The sequence below is a fragment of the Anolis sagrei genome, chromosome 7 (genome assembly GCF_037176765.1).
Source record: "Anolis sagrei isolate rAnoSag1 chromosome 7, rAnoSag1.mat, whole genome shotgun sequence".
Taxonomy (NCBI): domain Eukaryota; kingdom Metazoa; phylum Chordata; class Lepidosauria; order Squamata; family Dactyloidae; genus Anolis; species Anolis sagrei.
This window is the reverse complement of record NC_090027.1, coordinates 43837055-43860199: the sequence shown is the minus strand read 5'-3', so window position 1 is coordinate 43860199 and position 23145 is coordinate 43837055. Positions and strand designations below refer to the sequence as shown.

At 45.9% G+C, this 23145-nt stretch overlaps 1 protein-coding gene across 2 annotated transcripts; it reads left to right on the top strand.

Annotated features, from left to right (window-relative positions):
- Positions 1 to 1184: 1184 nt before the first annotated feature.
- On the top strand, positions 1185 to 23049 carry SLC37A4 (solute carrier family 37 member 4). 2 transcript variants are annotated; one of them, XM_067470835.1, is made up of 10 exons: positions 1185 to 1245; positions 9354 to 9780; positions 13180 to 13412; positions 16473 to 16716; positions 16828 to 16986; positions 17199 to 17284; positions 20043 to 20156; positions 20711 to 20779; positions 21902 to 22040; positions 22123 to 23049. In XM_067470835.1, the coding sequence occupies exons 2-10, from the start codon at positions 9366 to 9368 to the stop codon at positions 22287 to 22289; spliced, it is 1626 nt and encodes a 541-aa protein (XP_067326936.1). In that variant the 5' UTR covers positions 1185 to 1245; positions 9354 to 9365; the 3' UTR covers positions 22290 to 23049. The 2 variants fall into 2 exon arrangements, with proteins under 2 accessions (XP_067326936.1, XP_067326937.1); XM_067470836.1 differs by lacking the exon at positions 20711 to 20779.
- The last annotated feature ends 96 nt before the right edge of the window (positions 23050 to 23145 follow it).

The following is a 23145-nucleotide window of genomic DNA, read 5'->3' as shown; positions in this document are numbered from 1 at the left end:
TTATAGTATTGTCAAAGGCTTTCATGGCCAGAATCACTGGGTTGTAGGTTTTTTTCGGGCTATATGGCCGTGTTCTAGAATCATTCTCTCCTGACGTTTCGCCTGCATCTATGGCAAGCATCCTCAGAGGTAGTGAGGTCTGTTGGAACTAGGAAAAAGGGTTTATATATCTGTGGAATAATTACCAGGGTGGGACAAAGGACTCTTGTCTGCTGGAGCTAGGTGTGAATGTTTCAACTGACCACCTTAATTAGCATTTGATTGCCTGGCAGTGCCTGGAGCAATCTTTTGTTGAGAGGTGATTAGATGTCCTTGTTTGTTTCCTCTCTGTTATTATAGTGATTTTTAAAATAATATAATTATTAAAATAATATAGTATAATAATTATATTGTATTATTACTATATATTATTTTAATAGTTATACAACATAGTATAATAATTAAAATAATATTATATAGTAATAATTATATAATTATACTATACTATAATAGTATAGTAAAATAATTATATTATATTGTAGTATTACTATATAATATATTATTTTAATAATTATTATAAAACATAGTATAATAATTAAAATAATATATAGTAATAATTATATAATTATACTGTACAATAATAGTATAGTATAATAATTATATTGTATTATTGAATATATAATACATTATTTTAATAATTATGCAACATAGTATAGTAATTATTAAAATATATTATATAATAGTAATTATATAATATAATATATACTATACTATTATACTATATTATATTATTTTAATAGTTATACTATATTATTTTTAAAGTATATATTTTATAAAATTATATATATTAATAGTTATATTATTTTAACATTATATATTTTAAATAATAAGTTATATTATTTTAATAATTATTGTTTTTAATTATTAATAAAAGCTAATGCTTTTATTGTCAAGCTGCTTTGATAAAGTTAAATCAGGCTATCACTGGAGGCTTGAGTGTTGTGCGCATGCGCAACTTTCCCCTCTTCCCCCCCCTTTGAGGTTGGGAGGCTTTAAGAAGCCGCTAGTGCGCAGCCGCAGTGGAAAGCAGCCTCACCATAGCAATGGGTTTTTTCCTGATTGGTCGGGACGTCGGTTCGGCTGTGATTGGGCAAGGTGGCGTGACTGACCCTTTCCTCGTCCAATGGGAGAGGGAATACCATCCCGAGGCGGGACTTCCGGACCGGGGTTGTTATGGCGCTGCTGTGAAGGGCTTCTTCTCGTCAGGTAGGGACTACAACTCCCAGAATCCACTTGACGCTCAGCTATAGCCTGGGTGAAGCCACATTGCTACAGGGACATGATTATTCAGGAATAGCAGTTAGCCTAGGTCAGGCCTGGGCCAACTTAGGGCCCTCCAGGTGTTTTGGACTACAACTCCCACAATTCCTAACAGCCGGTAGGCTGTTAGGAATTGTGGGGGTTGTAGTCCAAAACACCTGGAGGGCCCAAGTTGGCCCACGCCTGACCTACAACCTCTTTTATGTGATGATGAGTAGATTAATAGGTATTGCTTTGGGAGTGGGTTGAGCTCTCGCTGTTAGCCCCAGCTTCTGCCAATCTAGCAGTTCGAAAACGTGAGTAGATTAATAGATACTGCCTTGGGAGTGGGGTGAGCTCTCGCTGTTAGCCCCAGCTTCCGCCAACCTAACAGCTCAAAAACATGAGTAGATTAATAAGTATCGCTTTGGGAGTGGGTGAGCTCCCACTGTTAGCCCCAGCTTTTGCCAACCTAGCAGCTCGGAAACATGAGTATATTAATAGGTACTGCTTTGGGAGTGGGGTGAGCTCCCGCTGTTAGCCCCAGCTTTTGCCAACCTAGCAGCTCAAAAACATGAGTAGATTCATAGGTATTGCTTTGGGAGTGGGGTGAGCTCCCGCTGTTAGCCCCAGCTTCTGCCAACCTAGCAGCTCAAAAACATGCAAACATGAGTAGATTAATAGGTACTGCCTTGGGGGTGAGGTGAGTCCCACTATTAGCTCCAGCTTCTGCCAACCTATTTATTATTTATTTATTTATGACATTTATATGCTGCCCTTGTCACCCCGAAGGGGACTCAGAGCGGCTTACAAGGTATATATACATACAATATATTATATTATTAGCATAGTACAATATCAGTTTTAAATATTGCTATATTATACTATACCAATTATATTGTAATATTATTAGTAATATTACATGTAATATAAATATATAATTATAATATCATATTATTATTATTATTATTATATTGCATTACATTATAATATTATAAATATATGTTTATACAATATATATATATATATATATATATATTGTATATTTATACAATATATATATATATATTGTATATTTATACAATATACAACCTAGCAGCTCAAAAACATTAATAGGTACTGCCTTGGGAGTGGGGTGAGCTCTCACTGTTAGCCCCAGCTTCTGCCAATCTAGCAGTTCGAAAACATAAGTAGATTAATAGGTACTGCCTTGGGAGTGGGGTGAGCTCCCGCTGTAAGCCCCAGCTTCTGCCAACCTAGCAGCTCGAAAACATGAGTAAAGCCTTGTGGGGTAGCCGCACCAAGTCTCCAGGGCAGGGGGCTTCACAAGGACAAAGAAGCAGTGAGGGCAGCAGCAGCGCGGCAGCAGTGAGGCTTGGATTTTGACAATCTGCTGTTTCCTTAAAATTATATTCTTAAGATTCAAAAGGTTATTCCCCAAGTGCAGAGGCCTGAAATACAAAAAGTGAGATAGCAGATAGTGTTAGAATTTAGCCAGGAAACATATGCCATCAAAAAGGAGCCGATCCGCCATTTCGTGGATACGGGGGCCCGAGGGGTTTCTGTATCCGCGGTTTGGAGGAGTGCAGGTTCGGCCTCCCCGGGACGCAAGGGAGGCATCCCAGGCAGGCCTGCAGTCTCCTGCAGCCCAGAAAAGGTTAGTTTCATGCACTTTGATAGTTTCAGTCAAGAAAGGGACACAAAGTATCAAGCTGGAGAGTTTAAAAGTTACAATTTGATTAACCTTATTGTGGGATTGGTTACATCGTTGGGCTGGCAAAAGGAGTTGAAAAGAGAGAGCATAGGCAGTAAAGAGTCCCTGGTGGAGGCTGCTGCTGGAGCACATTTCATCAGTTTGGCCTAACTTGGCCTTCAGGAACTGTGGAACTCCCTGCGGCTGGTCAGATCAGCTTGAAGGCAGGGGTCTGGGATGCCCTCGGTGACATTGGCGGCATTGAGTTTTGCCATGTTGTGCACTGCTCTGAGTCTCCCTCAGAGTGCCGCAAACAACATAAAATACAGTGAAAAGCATTATATCTAATATAAAGTCAAGCCAAATGTGCTGCAGGATGTCTTTCCGACAAAAACAAAGTTATTGTAGTATGATCAACTTTCTCCATGTTTTTACAGCAGAATCAATTAGGAAATGATGTTTGTAACCCAGGAACAAAAGTTGTGTTACATGGGGTAAGACATGTAAACAAAATCACTGTTAATAACTCATTCTCCAATTGAATCAAGTGCTGCCTGCTTGTGGGGCCCATGTTGGGAACCAGAGGTCTAAACCAAACAGGAGGATTTCATTGAGTAAATAGGCCAAAGTCCAGCTGCTCCGGGCTCCTGCCAGGGAAATGGGTGAAGGGTTGCGGCCTCTTCTGTGCTCCTTTCATGTGCAATGCTTTGGTCCAGAGCTTCCCGTGAGCATCAGAGAGACCGTATGTGTTGCGCAGTGTGTCAACAGGGACAGGAAGGATACACAGGCGCAGCACAGGTTGTATCCAGTAGCCCTGGCTTCAGAGAACAGTTTGCACACTCTCAAAAGGTGTTTTTGGGTGTCTTTGAACACTTTCCCTCCATGCCCGTTGTGGGCAGTTAGTTACCCATTTGTCATGGTATCTCTGTCAATGATTCCTTCATGTTGGAAGGACCACTCCTCCTCACAAAGGGAAATGCATTCCGTCATAATGTTTTGAAAAAGATTCTGGTTTGAAAGTGTTATTTGAAGTGTTTGTCATTGTGTTTGTGTTTAGTGTAATTTTATATTGTTGTATAGCCACATGTTTTATGTAATTATGATGTTTATTGGGTTGTTGTCGGTTTTTTCAGGCTATATGGCCATGGTCTAGAGCAGGGGTCCTCAAACTTTTTAAACAGAGGGCCAGATCACAACCCCTCAAACTGTTGGAGGGCCGGATTATAATTTGAAAAAAACATAAATGAATTCCTATGCACACTGCACATACCTTATTTGTAGTGCAAAAACACTTAAAAACAATACAATAATTAAAATGAAGAACAATTCTAACAAATATAAACTTATTAGTATTTCAATGGGAGGTGTAGTCCTGCTTTTGGCTGATGAGATAGAATTGTTGTTGTTGTTGTTGTTGTTGTTGTTGTTGTTGTTGTGTGCTTTCAAGTTGTTTCAGACTTAGGTTGACCCTGAGCGAGGGCCGGGTAAATGACCTTGGAGGGCCGTATCCGGCCCCAGGCCTTAGTTTGAGGACCCCTGGTCTAGAGGCATTCTCTCCTGACGTTTCGCCTGCATCTATGGCAAGCATCCTCAGAGGTAGTGAGGTCTGTTGGAACTAGGAAAAAGGGTTTATATATCTGTGGAATGACATGGGTGGGACAAAGGACTCTTGTCTGTTGGAGCTAGGTGTGGATGTTTCAACTGACCACCTTGATTAGCATATAGTGGCCTGAAAGTGCCTGGAGCAAACTTTTGTTGAGAGGTGATTAGATGTCCTTGTTTGTTTCCTCTCTGTTGTTGTGCTGTTGTAATTTTAGAGATTTTTAATACTGATAACCAGATTTTGTTCATTTTCCTAGATTTTGTTCATTTTTTTCCTAGTTCCAACAGACCTCACTACCTCTGAGGATGCTTGCCATAGATGCAGGCGAAACGTCAGGAGAAATGCCTCTAGAACATGGCCATATAGCCCGAAAAAACCCACAAAAACTGAGTGATTCCAGCCATGAAAGCCTTCGACAATACATTATTATTATTATTATTATTATTATTATTATTATTATTTCCTGTGAGGGCCTGACTATTCCAGAAACTTTGTTTTTGTGGCTGCCACAAAGTAGGTTGAATGGGTTGAGATTTGATGATGAGATATTCGTTGAAAAACTGGAGCAAAATGTGCTGCTGCAGGAGGTTCCATAAAAAAATAACTTTGGCAGTTTAATAAACTTTCCCCATGTTTTCATGATAGAACCAATTAGGAAATGACATTTATAACCCAGGAACAGAAACCGTGTCACAAGGTGCAATAACAATGCTGTTTGTCCCTAAAGCCCTTTCTCCCAAATGGCTCAGCTTTACCCGGAAGGACCACTGGCTGCTTTGCCAGCGCTGGAGCCTCTTCTTTGGCTTTCCAGGCACCTTTCCAAGAGGTTGACCTTGAATCACCCCTGAGGTTTGGCCTTTGGAGTGAAGGAGCCTCCCGGCCTGCATTGGGTCCGAATGCTGGAGTCTTCCTCAGCTTAGGGAGCAGCAGCCATCCGTTTGAGGGAAGAGTGTAAAGATGCCTCTTTGCCATCCACTAAATCAGTGTTTCTCAACCTTCCTAATGCCGCGACCCCTTAGTACAGGTCCTCATGTTGTGGTGACCCCTAACCATAACATTATTTTAATTGCTACTTCATAACTGTAATTTTGCTCCTGTTATGAATGGTACTGCAATTATCTGATATGCAGGATGTATTTTCAGTCACTGGACCAAATTTGGCACAAATACCCGATACGCCCAAAATTTGAATACTGGTGGGGTTGAGGGTGATTGATTTAGTCATTTGGTAATGCTGGAGTTGCTGGGATTTATAGTGAAATCACCTGAAATCAAAGAGTCTTCTGAACTCCATCAATGATGGAATGGAATCAAACATGGCACACAGAATTCCCATGACCAAGAGAAAATATTGGGAAGGTCTGGTGGACATTGACCTTGAGTTTTTGGAGTTGTAGTTCACCTATATCCAGACTGTGGACTCAAGCAATGATGGATCTGGCTCAAACTTGGCACAAATACTCAATATGCCCAAATGTGAACACTGGTGGAGTTTGGAGAAAATAGACCTTGCCATTTGTAGTTGTTGGGATTTATAGTTCACCCACCATGAAATAGCATTCTGAACCCCACCAATGATAGAATTGGACCAAACTTTCCACACAGAACCCCCATGACCAACAGAAAATACTATGTTTTTTTATGGTGTTTGGCGACCCCTCTGACACCCCCTCACGACCCCCACAGGGGTCCCGACCCCCAGGTTGAGAAATACTGCACTAAATCTAAGACTAAACTATGGTGCTAATTGCTCCCCTTTAGTAGCTACTCTTATGCTACCCGACAGATGGCCATCCAGCCTCTGCTTGAAAGCCTCCAAATAAGGAGCCTCCACTACACTCAGTGGAACTCTCTGCCCTGTAGTGTAGTGGAGCGTCCTTCTTTGGAAGCTTTTAAACAGAGGCTGGGATGGCCATCTGTCGGGATGCTTTCAATGCAATTTTCCTGCTTCTTGGCAAAATGGGGTTGTAGTTACTGGGATTTATAGTTCACCTACAATCAAAGAGCATTCTGAACCCCACGAACGACAGAATTGGGGCAAACTTCCCACCCAGAACCCCCATGACCAACAGAAAATATTTAAGGCCAACCAATCCAAATCTCTTCATCAGGGCAAGAAAACGTAATCAAATCCCTCCTGACAAACAGCCATCCAGCCATAGATATAGATAGATAGATATGATTCACACACACAGAGATATAGTATCATAGATTTGAAAGAGACCCTTCAAGAAAGACAATGATATCTTGCATGTTCCAGGGTGGGCAAACCAGACACTCTCCACATCAACACTGACAAAGAAACAACAAGAAATACTGTTTACTCACAAGCAGAAAGGAATTACATATATTAGAAACCAACACTTTCTCATTACTTCATTTTCCAGATCAACAGACTGGGCCACAGCAACGCCTGGCAGGAGATGGCTAGTTAGTGATATTTTTGCAGAATCTGCACAGTTCTGAGAAGAACTGCCTTCCTTCTGCAGCATGTGGATGGATGTTCTGTCCAAATTAAGGCTTTTCCGGTGCTTTTCAAGGTTTCTTGGAATGCCTCCAAGTGCCCCAACCACTATTGGTCCCACTGTTGTTCTCTTTGGCCACCGCTGTCCAATTTCAAATCCTTGTGTTTAGTGACCTTTTCAGGGAAGGGTCAATTTTGATTTTTTTATACCGTTTTTTTAATCAATGGCATTGAATTGTTGCCAACACCGTGAACCGCCCTGAGTCCCCTTCGGGGTTGAGAAGGAGGGCAGGAGACAAACACCACAAATAAATAAGTAAATAAAGTGCCTTAACATAAAAACATCATCATACCATTGTCTTTGTTCATAAGGCTTGTTCATGTGCACCCAAAATCACGCCTCCTGTTTCTTTTTTTAGGATTTTGCTTTTATCTTGTTTTATGGATTTTATTGATTGGTGTGTTATGATGGTTTTACCTTTTAATATATTTCTGTTGGATGGATGTTATAGGCTGGTACGCTGTAAGCCACCTTGGTTCCGCGCTGCGGGAAAAGGCAGGCTAGAAATACCGTAAATAAATAAATACAATAAGCCACTCCCATGTTTTCTTGCTGTTGACCTTCCCTTCAATGCTCTTAATAAACTGATGGTTATTATTATTATTATTATTATTATTATTATTATTATTTGAAACACAACAAGATGAGTCCACAGCAGACACTCTGCTGGCTGTTGAATTGGATCCCACGTTGGAAACTTCCCAAAAGTCATTATTGTTGTTGTTGTTGTTGTTGTGTTGTTGTTGTTATTATTCTTATTATTATTAGAAACACAACAAGATGAGTCCACAGTAGACACTCTGCTGGCTGTTGAATTGGATCACACGTCGGACCCTTCCCAAGTGTCTAAGACTGTGTGATGTATTATTATTATTATTATTAATATTAATATTATTAGAAACACAACAAGATGAGTCCACAGCAGACAGTCTGCTGGCTGTTGAATTGGATCACATGTTGGACCCTTCCCAAGTGTCTAGAACTGTGTGATTTTGTAATTATTATTATTATTATTATTATTAGAAACACAACAAGATGAGTCCACAGCAGACAAGATCACTCTGCTGGCTGTTGTATTGGATCCCACGTTGGGCACTTCCCAAGTTTCTAGAACTGTGTGATGTATCAGCGAATAATGCGTGCAGATCCCAGTAAGGTGGCCTTCTGCAGCTGGCAGGTGGTAATTTTGTCAACACTGATTGTGTTTAAGTGCAGGCCAAGGTCTTTAGGCACTGCACCCAGTGTGCCCATCACCACTGGGACCACCTTGACTGGCTTGTGCCAGAGTCTTTGCAGTTCGATTTTTAAATCCTCATATCAGCTTTTCCAGTTGTTTCTCTGCAATCCTGCTGTCACCTGGGATTGCAACATCAATAATCCATGTTTTTTAACACAATCGTGAGATTATTATTATTATTAAACTTTATTTGTACCCCGCTGCCATCTCCCCAAGGGACTTGGTGCGGCTTACATGAGGCCGAGCCCTGAATACAACAATAAAACAATAGCAACAGTAATACAACAATAAATAAAGCTCATAAACAGAAAATAGCAATAAACATTAACAATAACACAACAACGTTTAAAAAATCTATGGCAGGGCCAAATGTACTAATTAAAATTTAAAAAAAATAATGCTGGGCATGACGAGGTGACATATAAACAGGATAGAAATTTTGGAGAGGGTTAGGGCGTGCAGACAATCCTAGATTGCATTTAGGGACATTTTGCTAAGAGTTTTCCTTATTCTGGGAAGGCACACTGGAACAACCACGTTTTCAGGCTCCTCTTAAAGACTGCCAGCGTTGGGGCATGTCTGATGTCCCTGGGGAGTGAGTTCCAGAGTCGAGGGGCCACCACTGAGAAGGCCCTGTCCCTCGTCCCCGCCAATCGCACTTGCGCTCTGTCAGTCTGAATCTGGAAGTTCCAGAGTAGTTTGACCTGTTCATTTTCTGTAACTTTTTCAGGCTTGTTATTATTGATGTTGTTGTTATTTATTATTATTATTATTATTATTATTATTATGATGATGATGTTTTTTTTCTACCCTGCTTCTCCCTGCACAAGGAGACTCAAAGCGGCAGGTGAAACGTCTTCCCAGGACGGCGCTCGGCCTCGTTCCAGGAAGGCATGGATCTTTTCCTCTCCGTCTTGTGCTATTTGAGTTCAGGGGTCAGAGGGCAGCGGGAGCAAGGGAAGCCCGCTAATCTTTCCGCTCCAAAGGCTAAAGCTTCTCTTGTTTGTTTCCTTGCAGGCGGGTAGATGCATGAACGCATGGTGGGCCAGCCATGCTCCCCAGGTTAATGATTCTCCAGGAGGAAGGAGAGTGCCAGCAAAGGCCCCACTCAGCAGAAACCTTGGCAAGGAGCGGCTGCCACTCACCCCCCGCCGGACAGCTGCAGCCACCGCTGGGCCCCTCGTGCTAGGGCCCCAAGTGCCAGCCCTCCGCTTGCATTCACTCCTGGGATCGGTGTCTCTCCCGAGGCAGAAGCAGTGTCCCTTCCTGCCAGAGAGTCCCAGCTCCGCAGCCACGATGGCGGGCAAGGGCTACGGCTATTACCGGCTGGTGATCTTCACCGCCATGTACGTCGGGTACACCTTGTACTACTTCAACCGGAAAACCTTCTCCTTCGTCATGCCTTCGGTCATGGAAGAGATCGAGCTCGACAAGGACGACTTGGGTAAGGAAGCGCTTTCTCTTTTTTGCTTTGGGGAGGTTGAGTGGCTTTGCCTGCCTTTGTTTCAGGGACTCGCTTAGGATGCGTGGGGTGCTTTCCTGCTGGAACCTTGTCCTACTTTCTGGGGTGCCTGTCCTACTTTCTCCTTCTCCTTGGAAAGAGGCCAATGCCCAGTTTGCAGTCCTGGGATTGATGCTCAGCCAGGGCCCAACGTGATCCTTGGAGAGCTTTGTAACCCATTCCTTTCCAAACATACTGCTCAGAAGGTGAACTTATTTATTTATTTATTTTATTTACTTTATTTATATGCCGCTTTTCTCAGCCCTCAGGCGACTCAAAGCGGTGAACAACATTGATACAAAACATCACGAGACAAGTATAAGGCAATTAAAAACAATTGTAACATAAATCATTAAACATCTGTATAACAATCATTAGCGCCTCAACAATAAAATCAGAATCCAGTCTCATCATCCATTATTCCGTATTCCTATGTTCAATTACATTGTTTAATCAAATGCTTGTTCAAACAGCCAGGTTTTCACTTTCCTCCGAAACACCAGCAGGGAGGGGGCCAATCTGATATCTGAAGGCAGGGCGTTCCACAGCCAAGGGGCCACCACTGAGAAGGCCCTGTCTCTCGTCCCCGCCAGACGCGCCTGTGATGCAGGCGGGACCAAGAGCAGGGCCTCCCCAGATGATCTTAGTGTCCTAGCCGGTTCATAGGAGGAGATGCGTTCGGAGAGGTAAGTCAGGCCAGAACCGTTTAGGGCTTTATAGGCTAACTTCTCAGTGGTCATCCAGTCCCTTTTGTTGTACAGCATTGTAAGAACTGCTGTGCTGGATCAGGCCCAAAGGACATCTCTCTGGACCAGTATTCCCTTCCATTCATATTCATCTTCCATTCAAAATGATCAAGGGTCTGGAGAAGAAGCCCTATGAGGAGCGGCTTAAAGAGCCAGGCATTTTTAACCTGCAGAAGAGAAGGTTGAGAGGAGACATGATGAGGGCCATGTATAAATATGTGAGGGGAAGTCATAGGGAGGAGGGAGCAAGTTTCCTTTCTGCTACCCTGGAGACTAGGACGCAGTGCAATGGCTTCAAACTACAGGAAAGGAAGAACTTCCTAACTGTGAGAGCTGTTCAGCAGTGGAACTCTCTGCTCCGGAGTGTGGTGGAGGCTTTGAAGCAGAGGCTGGATGGCCATCTGTTGGGAGTGCTTTGAATGTGATTGTCCTGCTTCTTGGCAGAATGGGGTTGGACTGGATGGCCCACCAGGTCTCTTCCAACTCTAGGATTCTATTATTATTATTATTATTATTATTACTACTACTACTACTATTTAGCAGAGGCTGGATGGCCTTCTGTTGGGAGTGCTTTGAATGTGATTGTCTTGCTTCTTGCCAGAATGGGGTTGGACTGGATGGCCCATGAGGTCTCTTCCAACTCTAGGAGTCTATTATTATTATTATTATTATTATTATTATTATTATTATTATTGAAGAGAGGCTGGGTGGCCATCTGTTGGGAGTGCTTTGAATGTGATTATCCTGCTTCTTGGCAGAATGGGGTTGGACTGGATGGCCCATGAGGTCTCTTCCAACTCTAGGAGTCTATTATTTATTTATTTATTTATTTGCTTTACTTCTATACCACCTTTCTCAGCCAAAAAAGGCGACTCAAGGCGGTTTGAATAGTAAAGGTTAACACAACAACATCAAAAAGCAGTTAAAACACATTATACAAAACATATCAAATCAAGCAATCATTAACATAAACGTTAATCTGTCAGGGGTGCTTTGAATGCAATATTCCTGCTTCTTGGCAGAATGGGGTTGGACTAGATGGCCCAGGAGGTCTCTTCCAACTCTAGGATTCTATTATTATTATTATTATTATTATTATTATTATTATTATTATTAAGCAGAGGCTGGATGGCCATCTGTCAGGGGTGCTTTGAATGCAATATTCCTGCTTCTTGGCAGAATGGGGTTGGACTAGATGGCCCAGGAGGTCTCTTCCAACTCTAGGATTCTATTATTATTATTATTATTATTATTATTATTAAGCAGAGGCTGGGTGGCCATCTGTTGGGAGTGCTTTGAATGTGATTGTCCTGCTTCTTGGCAGAATGGGGTTGGACTGGATGGCCCACCAGGTCTCTTCCAACTCTAGGATTCTAGGATTCTGTGAGTCTGTAGAGAATGGCACATCTTAACCCGGAATTGATGCCAAGTGTGACCTTTCCTAGAACTTTCCCTGGCTTTGGCTGTTTGTTGTTGTTCCTACTGTTCAGAGGGCACTCTCCATGCGCTTGACACTGAGCAGAATGCCAGGAACCAATATCTGTTTTGATGCTTCTTGTCATCACAGAGGAAGGGAAAGGAAAGGAGAGCCAGGGAAGGCAGGAGGTGATAGAGGCTGATTTGGTCCACAAGGGTTTCAACTCGATCTTAGCTGGATAAGGGACTAGGAAAATGCACCAGAGTCTTCATAGAATCATAGAATCCTAGAATCAAAGAGTTGGAAGAGACCTCCTGGGCCATCCAGTCCAACCCCATTCTGCCAGGAAGCAGGGATATTGCATTCAAATCATCCCTGACCGATGGCCATCCAGCCCCTGTTTAAAAGCTTCCAAAGAAGGAGCTTCCACCACACTCCGAGGCAGAGAGTTCCACTGCTGAACGGCTCTCACAGTCAGGAAGTTCTGCCTCATGTTCAGATGGAATCTCCTCTCTTGTAGTTTGAAGCTATTGTTCCACGTCCTATTCTCCAAGGAAGCAGAAAACAAGCTTGCTCCCTCCTCCTCCCTGTGGCTTCCTCTCACATATTTACACATGGCTATCATATCTCCTCTCATCCTTCTCTTCTTCAGGCTAAACATGCCCAGCTCCTTAAGCCGCTCCTCATAGGGCTTGTTCTCCAGACCCTGGATCATTAGTCGCCCTCCTCTGGACACATTCCAGCTTGTCAATATCTCTCTTGAATAGTCAAGATTGTTTTGGTGTTCTCACAAGGCAGCAGCAAGGACTTTCTCAGGTCTTGAACATATAAATGTTTAGTGTTGTCTTACAAAATGTAAACAGCTGTATTTCCAAGAAGGCCACAGGCTTCGAGTGCATTAGTAAATACTGCGAGTCCAGCTGTGAAGCCAGAGCAACACAATCCTAGTAGTGAAGCCTTTGACAGCCGAGAAAGATGGCTGGTGCAAGCTTCTCTGGACGCGCACCTGGAAGCATTGCAAGCTGGTCAGGGAAATGGCTTCAGCATCAGTGTTCAGGCTCAGATCCTATATCGCCTGTCCTTTTGCCTGCAAGTGCTGCATGGACCTGACTCTGTTTTGCGTATCCGTGAACCCTTTTTACGTTTCCTGTTTTTGCGGGGGGCTTTCGTCCAACACAGGTCTCATCACCAGCAGCCAGTCGGCGGCCTACGCCATCAGCAAGTTCATCAGCGGGGTCCTCTCCGACCAGATGAGCGCCCGCTGGCTCTTCTCCTCCGGCCTGCTCTTGGTCGGCCTGGTCAACGTGGTCTTCTCCTGGAGCTCAACCGTGGCGCTCTTTGCGGGGCTGTGGTTCCTCAACGGCCTGGCCCAGGGACTGGGGTGGCCCCCCTGCGGAAAGGTCCTGCGCAAGGTGAGCCGACCTCGCAAAGGAGGGAATGGACTCGCTGCTTCGCTTCCCGGCCGTATTCCTGGGCTTGGCCTCAGCTGGCCCTGGAAGAAGAGGCCAACCGCTATAAATTGCAGGCGCTATCGTGTTGCAGCCAGAGATATTCTTGGGCATTTGGCACCCCTTTGCCGTAAGAGCAGCAGCCTCTTAAGGCTGACCGGAGAGGAGACGATCAAATGACGCCACTGCCAATAGGCGAGAAGTTCCTCTCCGGGACCCCAGGTGCACCCTTTGTCACTCTGGGTCCCACAAGCAGAGATACCTGGGCTTGCCTGTGTTTCTGAGCGCAGCTAATCCCTCTATTTGCATTTGTAAGCCTCCAGGAGTTGCTTTGCAAGGAGATGAGCGAGAGTGAGACCCAGGCCTTTCTCTTTCTGCCTCATGTGCCTTCTCAGATCAGGAACCCCACTCCCAAAGCCCAGAAGCACTTTAGTAGAGTCAAGGTCACCCTCACCGCACACTGCACTTATATCTTAATCCCATATCCCTCCGACACTTCAGCACTTTTTCATCCTGTACCCTACTCCGGCCGGCTCAGTTTGTAATAATGTCCTGTTGTACTGCTTTGTTATTGTTTTCTGCTTTAACTGTTTTATTTGCTATGTACTGTATTGTTGTATTGTGTTGGGCTCCGGCCTGTTGTAAGCCGCATCGAATCCCTTGGGAGATGCTAGCGGGGTACAAATAAAGTTATAATAATAATAATAATAATAATAATAATAATAATAATTTGCACAGAAGCCACCAGCCCACCTCCCTTGGGCTCTTCAGGGTCTGGCTTCTGCCATGAGATCCCAGTGTTTGTATTGCACTGAATTAGCAGGATGAGATTTGTATTTTGTCTCACCCTGCGTAATGCATGTTGCTTCCGTACTCCTTTTGTGTGCAGAGAGACAGAAAGCAGTACTAAAGTCTAAAGTGTTTTTAAATTGTGGGTTGAGAGTGGTTGTTTGTAACTTTGAGCACAGTGGGTTAAAGCACTGAGCTGCAGAACTTGCTGACCAAAAGGTTGCAAGTTCAAATCTGGGCTGTCTAGCCAGCTTCCAGAAGCATTACCTCCTGATGTTTCGCCTCCATCTATAGCAGGCATCCTCAGTGCTTGTGAGGCTTGTTGGAAACCAGGTTGCAAGTTCAAATCTGGGCTGTCTAGCCAGTTTCCAGAAGCATTGCCTCCTGGCGTTTCACCTCCATCTATGGCAGCATCCTCAGTGCTTGTGAGGCTTGTTAGAAACGGGGTTGCAAGTTCAAATCTGGGCTGTCTTGCCAGTTTCCAGAAGCATTATCTCCTGGTGCTTCGCCTCCATCTATGGCAGGCATCCTCAGTACCTGTGAGGCTTGTTGGAAACCAGGTTGCAAGTTCAAATCTGGGCTGTCTAGCCAGTTTCCAGAAGCATTACCTCCTGACGTTTCGCCTCCATCTATGGCAGGCATCCTCAGTGCTTGTGAGGCCTGTTGGAAACCAGGTTGCAAGTTCTAATCTGGGCTGTCTAGCCAGTTTCCAGAAGCATTACTTCCTGATGTTTCGCCTCCATCTATGGCAGGCAATCTCAGTGCTTGTGAGGCTTGCTGGAAACCAGGTTGCAAGTTCTAATCTGGGCTGTCTAGCCAGTTTCCAGAAGCATTACCTCCTGACGCTTCACCTCCATCTATGGCAGGCATCCTCAGTGCTTGTGAGGCTTGCTGGAAACGAGGTTGCAAGTTCAAATCTGGGCTGTCTTGCCAGTTTCCAGAAGCATTACCTCCTGACGTTTCGCCTCCATCTATGGCAGGCATGCTTGTGAGGCCTGTTGGAATCCAGGCAGATGAGATGAGTGTGTGTATATATATATATATATATAATATTATACACACACACCAGTGGAATAATGTCCAGGGTGGGAGGAAGGGCTCTTGTCCGTTGGAGGCTAGTGTAAATGTTGATTAGCATTTGAGTAGTCATAAAGTTTGCAAAGTCAACCAGTGAGGATATCTGCAGAGGTCTGTTGGAAACGAGGCAAGAGGACTCTGTGTGTGTGTGTGTAGGTAGGTAAAGGTAAAGGTTTTCCCTTGACATTAAGTCCAGTCATGTCTGACTCTGGGGTGTGGTGCTCATCTCCATTTCTAAACCAAAGAGACGGCGTTGTCCATAGACACCTCCAAGGTCATGTGGCCAGCATGACTGCATGGAGCGCCATTACCTTCCCACTGGAGTGGTACCTATTAATCTACTCACATTTGCATGTTTTCAAACTGCTAGGTTGGCAGAAGCTGGGGCTGACAGCGGAAGCTCACACCGCTCCCCGGATTCGAACCTGCAACCTTTCAGTCAACAAGCTCAGCAGCTCATCGCTTTAACCCACTGTGCCACCGGGGGCTCCCTATGTGTATGTGTGTATATATGTGTGTGTGTATGTATGTGTATATATATATATAGAGAGAGAGAGAGAGCAAGAGGCCCTGGTGGAGCAATGGGTTAAACCACTGAGCTGCTGAACTTGCTGACCCAAAGGTCACAGGTTCAAATCCAGGGAGCAGCATAAGCTCCCGCTGTTAGCCACAGCTTCTGCCAACCTAGCAGTTCAAAAACATGCAAATGTGAGTAGATCAATAGGTACCACTCCAGCAGGACGGTAATGGCACTCCATGCAGTCATGCTGGCCACGTGACCTAGGAGGTGTCTATGGAGAATGCCGGCTCTTCAGTTTAGAAATGGAGATGATCACCATCCCCCAGAGTCAGACACAAGTGGACTTAACGTTGGGGAAAAACCTTGACCTTACTGCACTTGCAGTGCCTTGTTAGCTGCCCCGAGTCCCTTTTTGGGAGATGGAGGCAGGATACAAGTCAAGTTGTTTATTATTATTCCTAAAGTCAAGGCTTGCTAGCTAACTGATTTGGGGGCCATTGCATGCCAGGAGGAAGGGGCGCATCCATGCTGAGGTGAAGCCCAGGGAAGGGGTCAGAGGAGGGTGAGGTTCGGAGGAGCCCTCCATGCTTGGGGCATGCCCACCAACGCCTGCCCTCTTTCTCCCTTTGTCTACACAGTGGTTTGAGCCCTCCCAGTTTGGGACCTGGTGGGCCGTCCTCTCCACCAGCATGAACCTGGCTGGGGGGCTGGGACCCCTCGTGGCGGCCCTGATGGCGCTGCGCTACGACTGGCGCACCACCCTGGCCCTCTCTGGCTCGCTCTGCGTGGCCGCCTCCGTGGTCTGCCTGCTCCTCATCAAGAACGAGCCCTCGGACGTGGGCCTGCCCAACATCGAGCCGGGCCCCAAGAAGGGGAAGAAGGGTGAGTAGTCTCCAGGAGGAAGGAAGGAGGTAGGCCAGTGGAAGGAGGAGGGGGCAGGTGCACGGAGCACCCACCTGGCCCTCAGGAGTCACAGGTGCCTCTCCTTTGCAGGTGCCTCCGCGGGCGACAGCACCCTGGCCGAGCTGCTCCTCTCCCCGTACCTCTGGGTCCTCTCGACCGGCTACCTGGTGGTCTTTGGCGTCAAGACCTGCTGCACGGACTGGGGCCAGCTCTTCCTCATCCAGGAGAGAGGGCAGTCGGCCCTTGTGGGTACGAGGCACCAACCTTCCAGGGTGGGAGGTGTGGGGGTGGTGTCTCAAAAGCAAATGGGGAGAATTGAGTCTTGGGGGGCCAGGAATGAGGAGGGAGGAGCAACGGGTGAGGCCTCAAGCTGCAAGGACAGGCGAGTAATTCTATTATTATTATTATTATTATTATTATTATTATTATTATTGTGTACTGCTGTTTCCTTTGTCCCACAGGAAGTTCCTACATGAGTGCCTTGGAAGTTGGGGGCCTGGTTGGAAGCATTGCAGCTGGCTACCTCTCAGACCGGGCCGTGGCTCGGGTAAGTGCCCCATAGGCACAAAGGAGGGCTTCCTGTTATGGTTTGACGGTGCATGCAGACCAGTAGAAGATTTGTCATTTGTATATGCTAGCCTACAAAGCCCTAAACGGTTCCGGCCCCACCTACCTCTCCGAACGCATCTCCACCTATGAACCGACACGGACATTAAGATCGTCTGGGGAGGCCCTGCTCTCGGTCCCGCCTGCGTCACAGGCACGGTTGGCGGGAACGAGAGACAGGGCCTTCTCGGTGGTGGCCCCTCGGTTATGGAATGCCCTACCCAATGACATCAGACAGGCACCTTCGCTGCTGGCGTTTCGGAAGAAGCTCAAAACCTGGCTCTTTGAGCAAGCGTTTGGCTAACTAGCGCAAGTGAATACAGGATGACGGTAAACTGAACATAGGAACGGCATAAGGATATGAGACTGGATCTTGTTTGTGATCGAGGCACTATGTATGAGTGTTGTATGTTTGCTATTGTGTATGCTGTGTTTTAATTGTTACTGCTGTGTTAATTAATATTGTGTAAACCGCATTGAGTCGCCTAATTTGGTTGAGAAACGCGGTATAGAAATAAAGCAAATAAATAAATAAAAAAAATTTTTCAAAAAAGGGAAGTCTTTTTCAGGAGTGGTCTAACCACAGCTTGTTTTAAGTCTGATGGAAAAATTCCTTGCTCCAACGATGTGTTAATGATTAACATAAACCAATCAATCAAACCATCCCTGGATGATTTAATTAGCCAAGACGGGCAAGGGTCTAGAGCCGATGTAGTAGCTCTCACTGCCCCGAGGGCCACCTCCACGCCCTCAGGACACACAAGCCGGAAGGAATCCCACAAAACAGGACAAGCAGATGCTGCAGTCACCTCCCTTTGAACTGCGATCAAACTGGAGTCCAGCTCACGATGTACCTGAGCAACTTTGTCTGCAAAGTGCTGCACAAATTCTCAGCACCGGGTTCTCGGGTCGTGGAAGGTCTCCTCCACCTCAGGGGGTGAAGAAGTTCCCCAATGACCCAAAACAACTCCAAAGATCTATTAGATGCAGACGCTATATGGGCAGTCGTGAAGGTCTCCCTGGCTACCCGTATAGCCGTGGAATAGGCCCTAAGTGCTTGCAATATATCTTATGCTCCTCTTGCCTTCCCATGCTTAGTTGTTAAAAATGACCTCTCCTTGATCAGGAAACCTGTAGTTTCCAAAGTTTGCGCAGAGAAAGTAGGCCTAAGAGCAGTCTTGCCACAATAAAGGCTTTTTTATGACCCTGTTCCTTGATGAGTTTCTCCCTCACAAGCAATCTGCTCCATCCCTGCCTCATCCTGATTTTAGTATTTTAGTTTTTTATCTTGCACATGCAGCCCGCTCATTGTTATTTTATTGTGGATGATTTTGCTCCTGTATTTTATTTTAAGAGGACTAGATGTATGTTGTATGTTGTGCCTGCACTGTTTGGTTTTGATAAGGCCATTTGGCTAATCAATAAAAATAGTTGTTGTTGTTGTGTATGATTTTACTTTATTGTAGTTTTTTTTGTACTCATATGTTGTATGTATTTTACTGTGTTGTTATTGTTTTGGTTTTATTTTATTGTAATACTAGCTGTCCCTTACCACACGTTGCTGTGGCCCAGTCTGTGTATATGTGTTTTGTGTGTGTATATGTGTATGGTTTTGTGCATGTGTTGCAATGTATTTTTTGGTTTTTGACTTTTTAAATCCCTTCTGCTGTGTTTTTCAGTGTTCTTATGAGTGATGGTCACTCGTTGGCCTGATATATACATTGTGTCCAAATTTGGTGTCAATTTGTCCAGTGGTTTTTGAGTTATTTATATAGATGCTGTTGGGCTTGGCCACATGTAAGCCGCCCCGAGTCTCCATTGGAGAGATGGTGGCGGGGTATTAAAGATTATTATTATTATTATTATTATTATTATTATTATTATTAATTTATTTCTGGTGCTTCTGTATGCATGCCCAGTGTGGAACACATCTCACCACGCTAAAACAGTAGATGTGGCTCTTAATGAGAAATGCCGCATTATCACGGGGTGTCTGCACTCTACACCACTGGAGAAATTACACTGCTTAGCCGGTATTGCACCACCTGACATCCGCCGGGAAGTAGCAGCCAATAGTGAAAGGACCAAGGCAGAGACATCTCCAGCTCATCCCCTGTTTGGGTATCAGCCAGCACGTCAACGACTTAAATAAAAAAATAGTTTTCTAAGATCTTCAGAGACACTCGCTGGAACACCTCAGCAAGCGAGAGTCCAAAAGTGGCAGGCTCAAACCCAGAACCTCAACCAATGGCTGATACCAGATGAGAGACTCCCCCCTGGGCACACAGAAGACTGGGCGACTTGGAAGGCGCTGAACAGACTGCGCTCTGGCACCACGAGATGCAGAGCCAACCTCAAGAAATGGGGCCACAAAGTGGAATCCACGACATGCGAGTGCGGAGAGGAGCAAACCCCTGACCACCTACTGCAATGCAACCTGAGCCCCACCACATGCACAACGGAGGACCTTCTTATAGTAACACCAGAGGCACTCCAAGTGGTCAGATACTGCTCAAAGGACATTTAATCAACTACCAAGCTTGCAAACTCTGTTTTGTCTGTTTGTTAAAAATTTGTTAAAAATATAATACAATTGTCTGGTTGATACTGACACGATAAATAAATAAATTTATTATTAGGGTTATTTTCTTTTGAGGAGTAAACCCCAGCCTTTGTGTCCCCTTGTGTGTGTGTTGCAGGTGGGCCTATCCGTCTACGGAAATCCTCGGCACGCCCTTCTGCTCTGCATGATGGCGGGCATGTCAGCCTCGATGTACCTCTTCCGGGTCACGGTCACAGGCAGCTCTCCCAAGGTAAGCCTCGGAAGAGCAGCCCACGGCAATGTGCGTTGGAGAATTGGGAAGAAGACGTACAGGAGGATTGGAAGTGGGGGTGGGGAGGAACGGAAAAGAGCCGCCTGTGCATCTTGGTGGCGAGCTTGGCCTAAAATACGATCAATAAGTTTGCCCACTTGAATGGGGCGTATTTTCCAGCTTTGGAGGCATCAAGATGCAGCCTCTCTATGGGCTCTTCTGCTTCTCTGCTCCACCGTTAGGGCGGCTTCTATGATTGCAATGAAAGTTGAATTCACTTGTGATAGAAGTCCCCAGACACCCAAGAAAGGAGCGAGGAGCTTGCCTCTGGGCTCTAGCGGTGGATTATGGGTCTGAAAGCAGCCTTGAGTCTCCTTATGGAGAGAAAAGCAGGGTGTAAACAAACAATAATAATATTGTGGGCTGCAGCGGAGGCCGAGGGAGGCGGGTACTTAAGGCAGTGCTGGTGATGGTTGTTCGAGCGGGCCTCTTTCTCTCTCTTCCTGAAGCTTTCTGAATGCCACTTGCTCACTGTTTCCTTCTCTCTTTCTCAGGACAGCAGCGACCCTTGGATTGTAGCCCTCCACCCTCTTGCTAACCTTGTGGGCTTAACAGAACACGAGGTCTCTATCCTGCTTTCCTCTCTCCTTCTGGCTTCTCCACTCGTTAGCGGCAGACCCTTGAACCTCTGTAGCAGCTAGCCCTCCCTGTCTCTCTCCCCTTCTGCTTTGTGTCAAATATATTTGGTAGTTCTAGTTGCAAGCCTGCTGAAATGCCTTTGTGTTATACCTGCTGGGGGACTAGTATTGAGAGATGTCTTTCCTTAGGAATGCCATCAAAACAAAGAGTGAGAGGCTCCCATTTCTGCATGTTACCTGTGTCTGGGACTGTAACACACCTATTAACATCTCCGTCGTAGCAAGCTTCTCGTCATAGGAATTGTTGCTGTTTTTGTTCCTAACCTAACTAACCGTATCACCAACGAGCAGGAGACAATGGGGCTGCAGAGATAAAATAGATTGTAGTGCCGCCTGACTACGAGGCAGGTGACGAGTCATAGAATCATGGAGTGGGTCATCCAGTCCAATCCCCTTCTGCCAAGAAGCAGGGCAATCACATTCAAAGCACCCCCAACAGATAGCCATCTAGCCTCAGTTTCAAAGCCTCCAAAGATGGAGCCTCCACCACATTTCGAGGTAGAGAGTTCCACTGCTGAAAAGCTCTCCCAGTCAGGAACTTCTTCCTAACGTTCAGGTGCAATCTCCTAACTTTCCTGTAGCTTGAAGCCATTGCGTCCTAGTCTCTCTCCAGGGCAGCAGAAAGGAAGCTTGCTCCCTCCTCCCTGTGACTTCCTCTCACATATCTATACATGGCTATCATATCTCCTCTCATCCTTCTCTTCTTCAGGCTAAACATGCCCAGCTCTTTAAGCCGCTCCTCATAGGGCTTGTTCTCCAGACCCTTGATCCTTTGAGTTGTCCTCCTCTAGACACATTCCAGCTTAGAGTCAACATCTCCCTTCAATTGTGGTGCCCAGAATGGGACCCAGTGTGATTCCAGATGTGGCCTGATCAAGGCAGAACAGAGCATGGGGAGCATGACTTCCCTGGATCTAGGCACTAGACTTCTCTTGATGCAGGCCAAAATCCCACTGGCTCTTTAGCTGCAGCATCACAAGTAGATAGGAGGGGGCTGTTCCCCAGCCCAGCGCATTCCTGACTTTTCTTCCGGCCTTGTTTTTCTAGGTCTGGATCCTGCTCTTAGGAGCCGTCTTTGGGTTTTGCTCTTATGGACCAATCGCGCTGTTTGGAGTCATCGCCAACGAAAGCGCACCATCAAACCTGTGTGGGACCTCTCACGCCATTGTCGCCCTGATGGCAAACGGTGAGTGGAGTGCTAGGCTGAGGGCCAGACGGGGTGGCCTTGCCGCTCCACTGCCCCTTTGACCCTTTCTTTCTCCTTGCAGTCGGGGGCTTCTTAGCCGGGCTGCCTTTCAGCACCATTGCCAAGCACTACAGCTGGGGCACGGCCTTCTGGGTGGCGGAGGTGACCTGCATGGCCAGCACCCTGGCCTTCTTCCTCCTGAGGAACATCCGCACCAAGATGGGGCGCCTGCCAAAGAAGGCCGACTGAAGTGCAGCCGCGGTGGCCGTCACTTGGCTACGGAGGAGCCTCCTGCTGCAATCATGGGATTTTACAAACATCCTGACGTCAGAGGCAGGGCTAGCCACTCATACTGCGACACCGCTTTCATCCTCTGGCCAGATGTCCATTCCCTGCTTCTAATACAACATACTGAGCCCATCATGTTTCGGACCTAACGGCTGGGCTACAAAGTGCTTTCCTCCCTTGTCCTGAGCTGCCACTTCCGGAGAGAAGCCACACAAACTGCTGCCTTTGTCTGGAATGCAGCAAAGCGTCAAGACGTGTGCCTGCAGGACGCTTCTCTCCTTGTGTTCCAAGGCTTGAGCCATATTTGAATTCACGTCAACCACAGAAGAGGGAAACGTGGTGTTCTGTGACTTTCCGGCTGTCGCTGTGAGAATGTGGGACATGGTTTATACGTTCAGTTCTGGAGCCGGAACTGAAGTCACGTGGACGATTTCACCAGCAGTATCACTGCCTCCCCTTAATAATGAGGACATATGAGAAGTCTTAGACCAGGCCTCCAAAACATGTGGCCTTCCATGTGTTTTGGACTTCAGCTCCCAGAATTCTTGACCATTGAACAAGCTGGAAAGAGGGGCTTCTGGGAGTTGGAGGCCCAAACACTTGGAGGGCCAAACTTGAAGACAATCATGCAGCTATGAACACCCAGACTGCCAAAATCCTTGGCTCAGGTTGCAAACTGTGACAAGTGTTCACTGACTGAAATAAAGGACAATAATGTAAACACCTCCCTCCCTCCTACAGAGTATTCCACTTCCTGCTTCCTGGATACTGAGCCAACAGATGGTGTGTCAACTGTTCAGAAATCAATTCCCACACG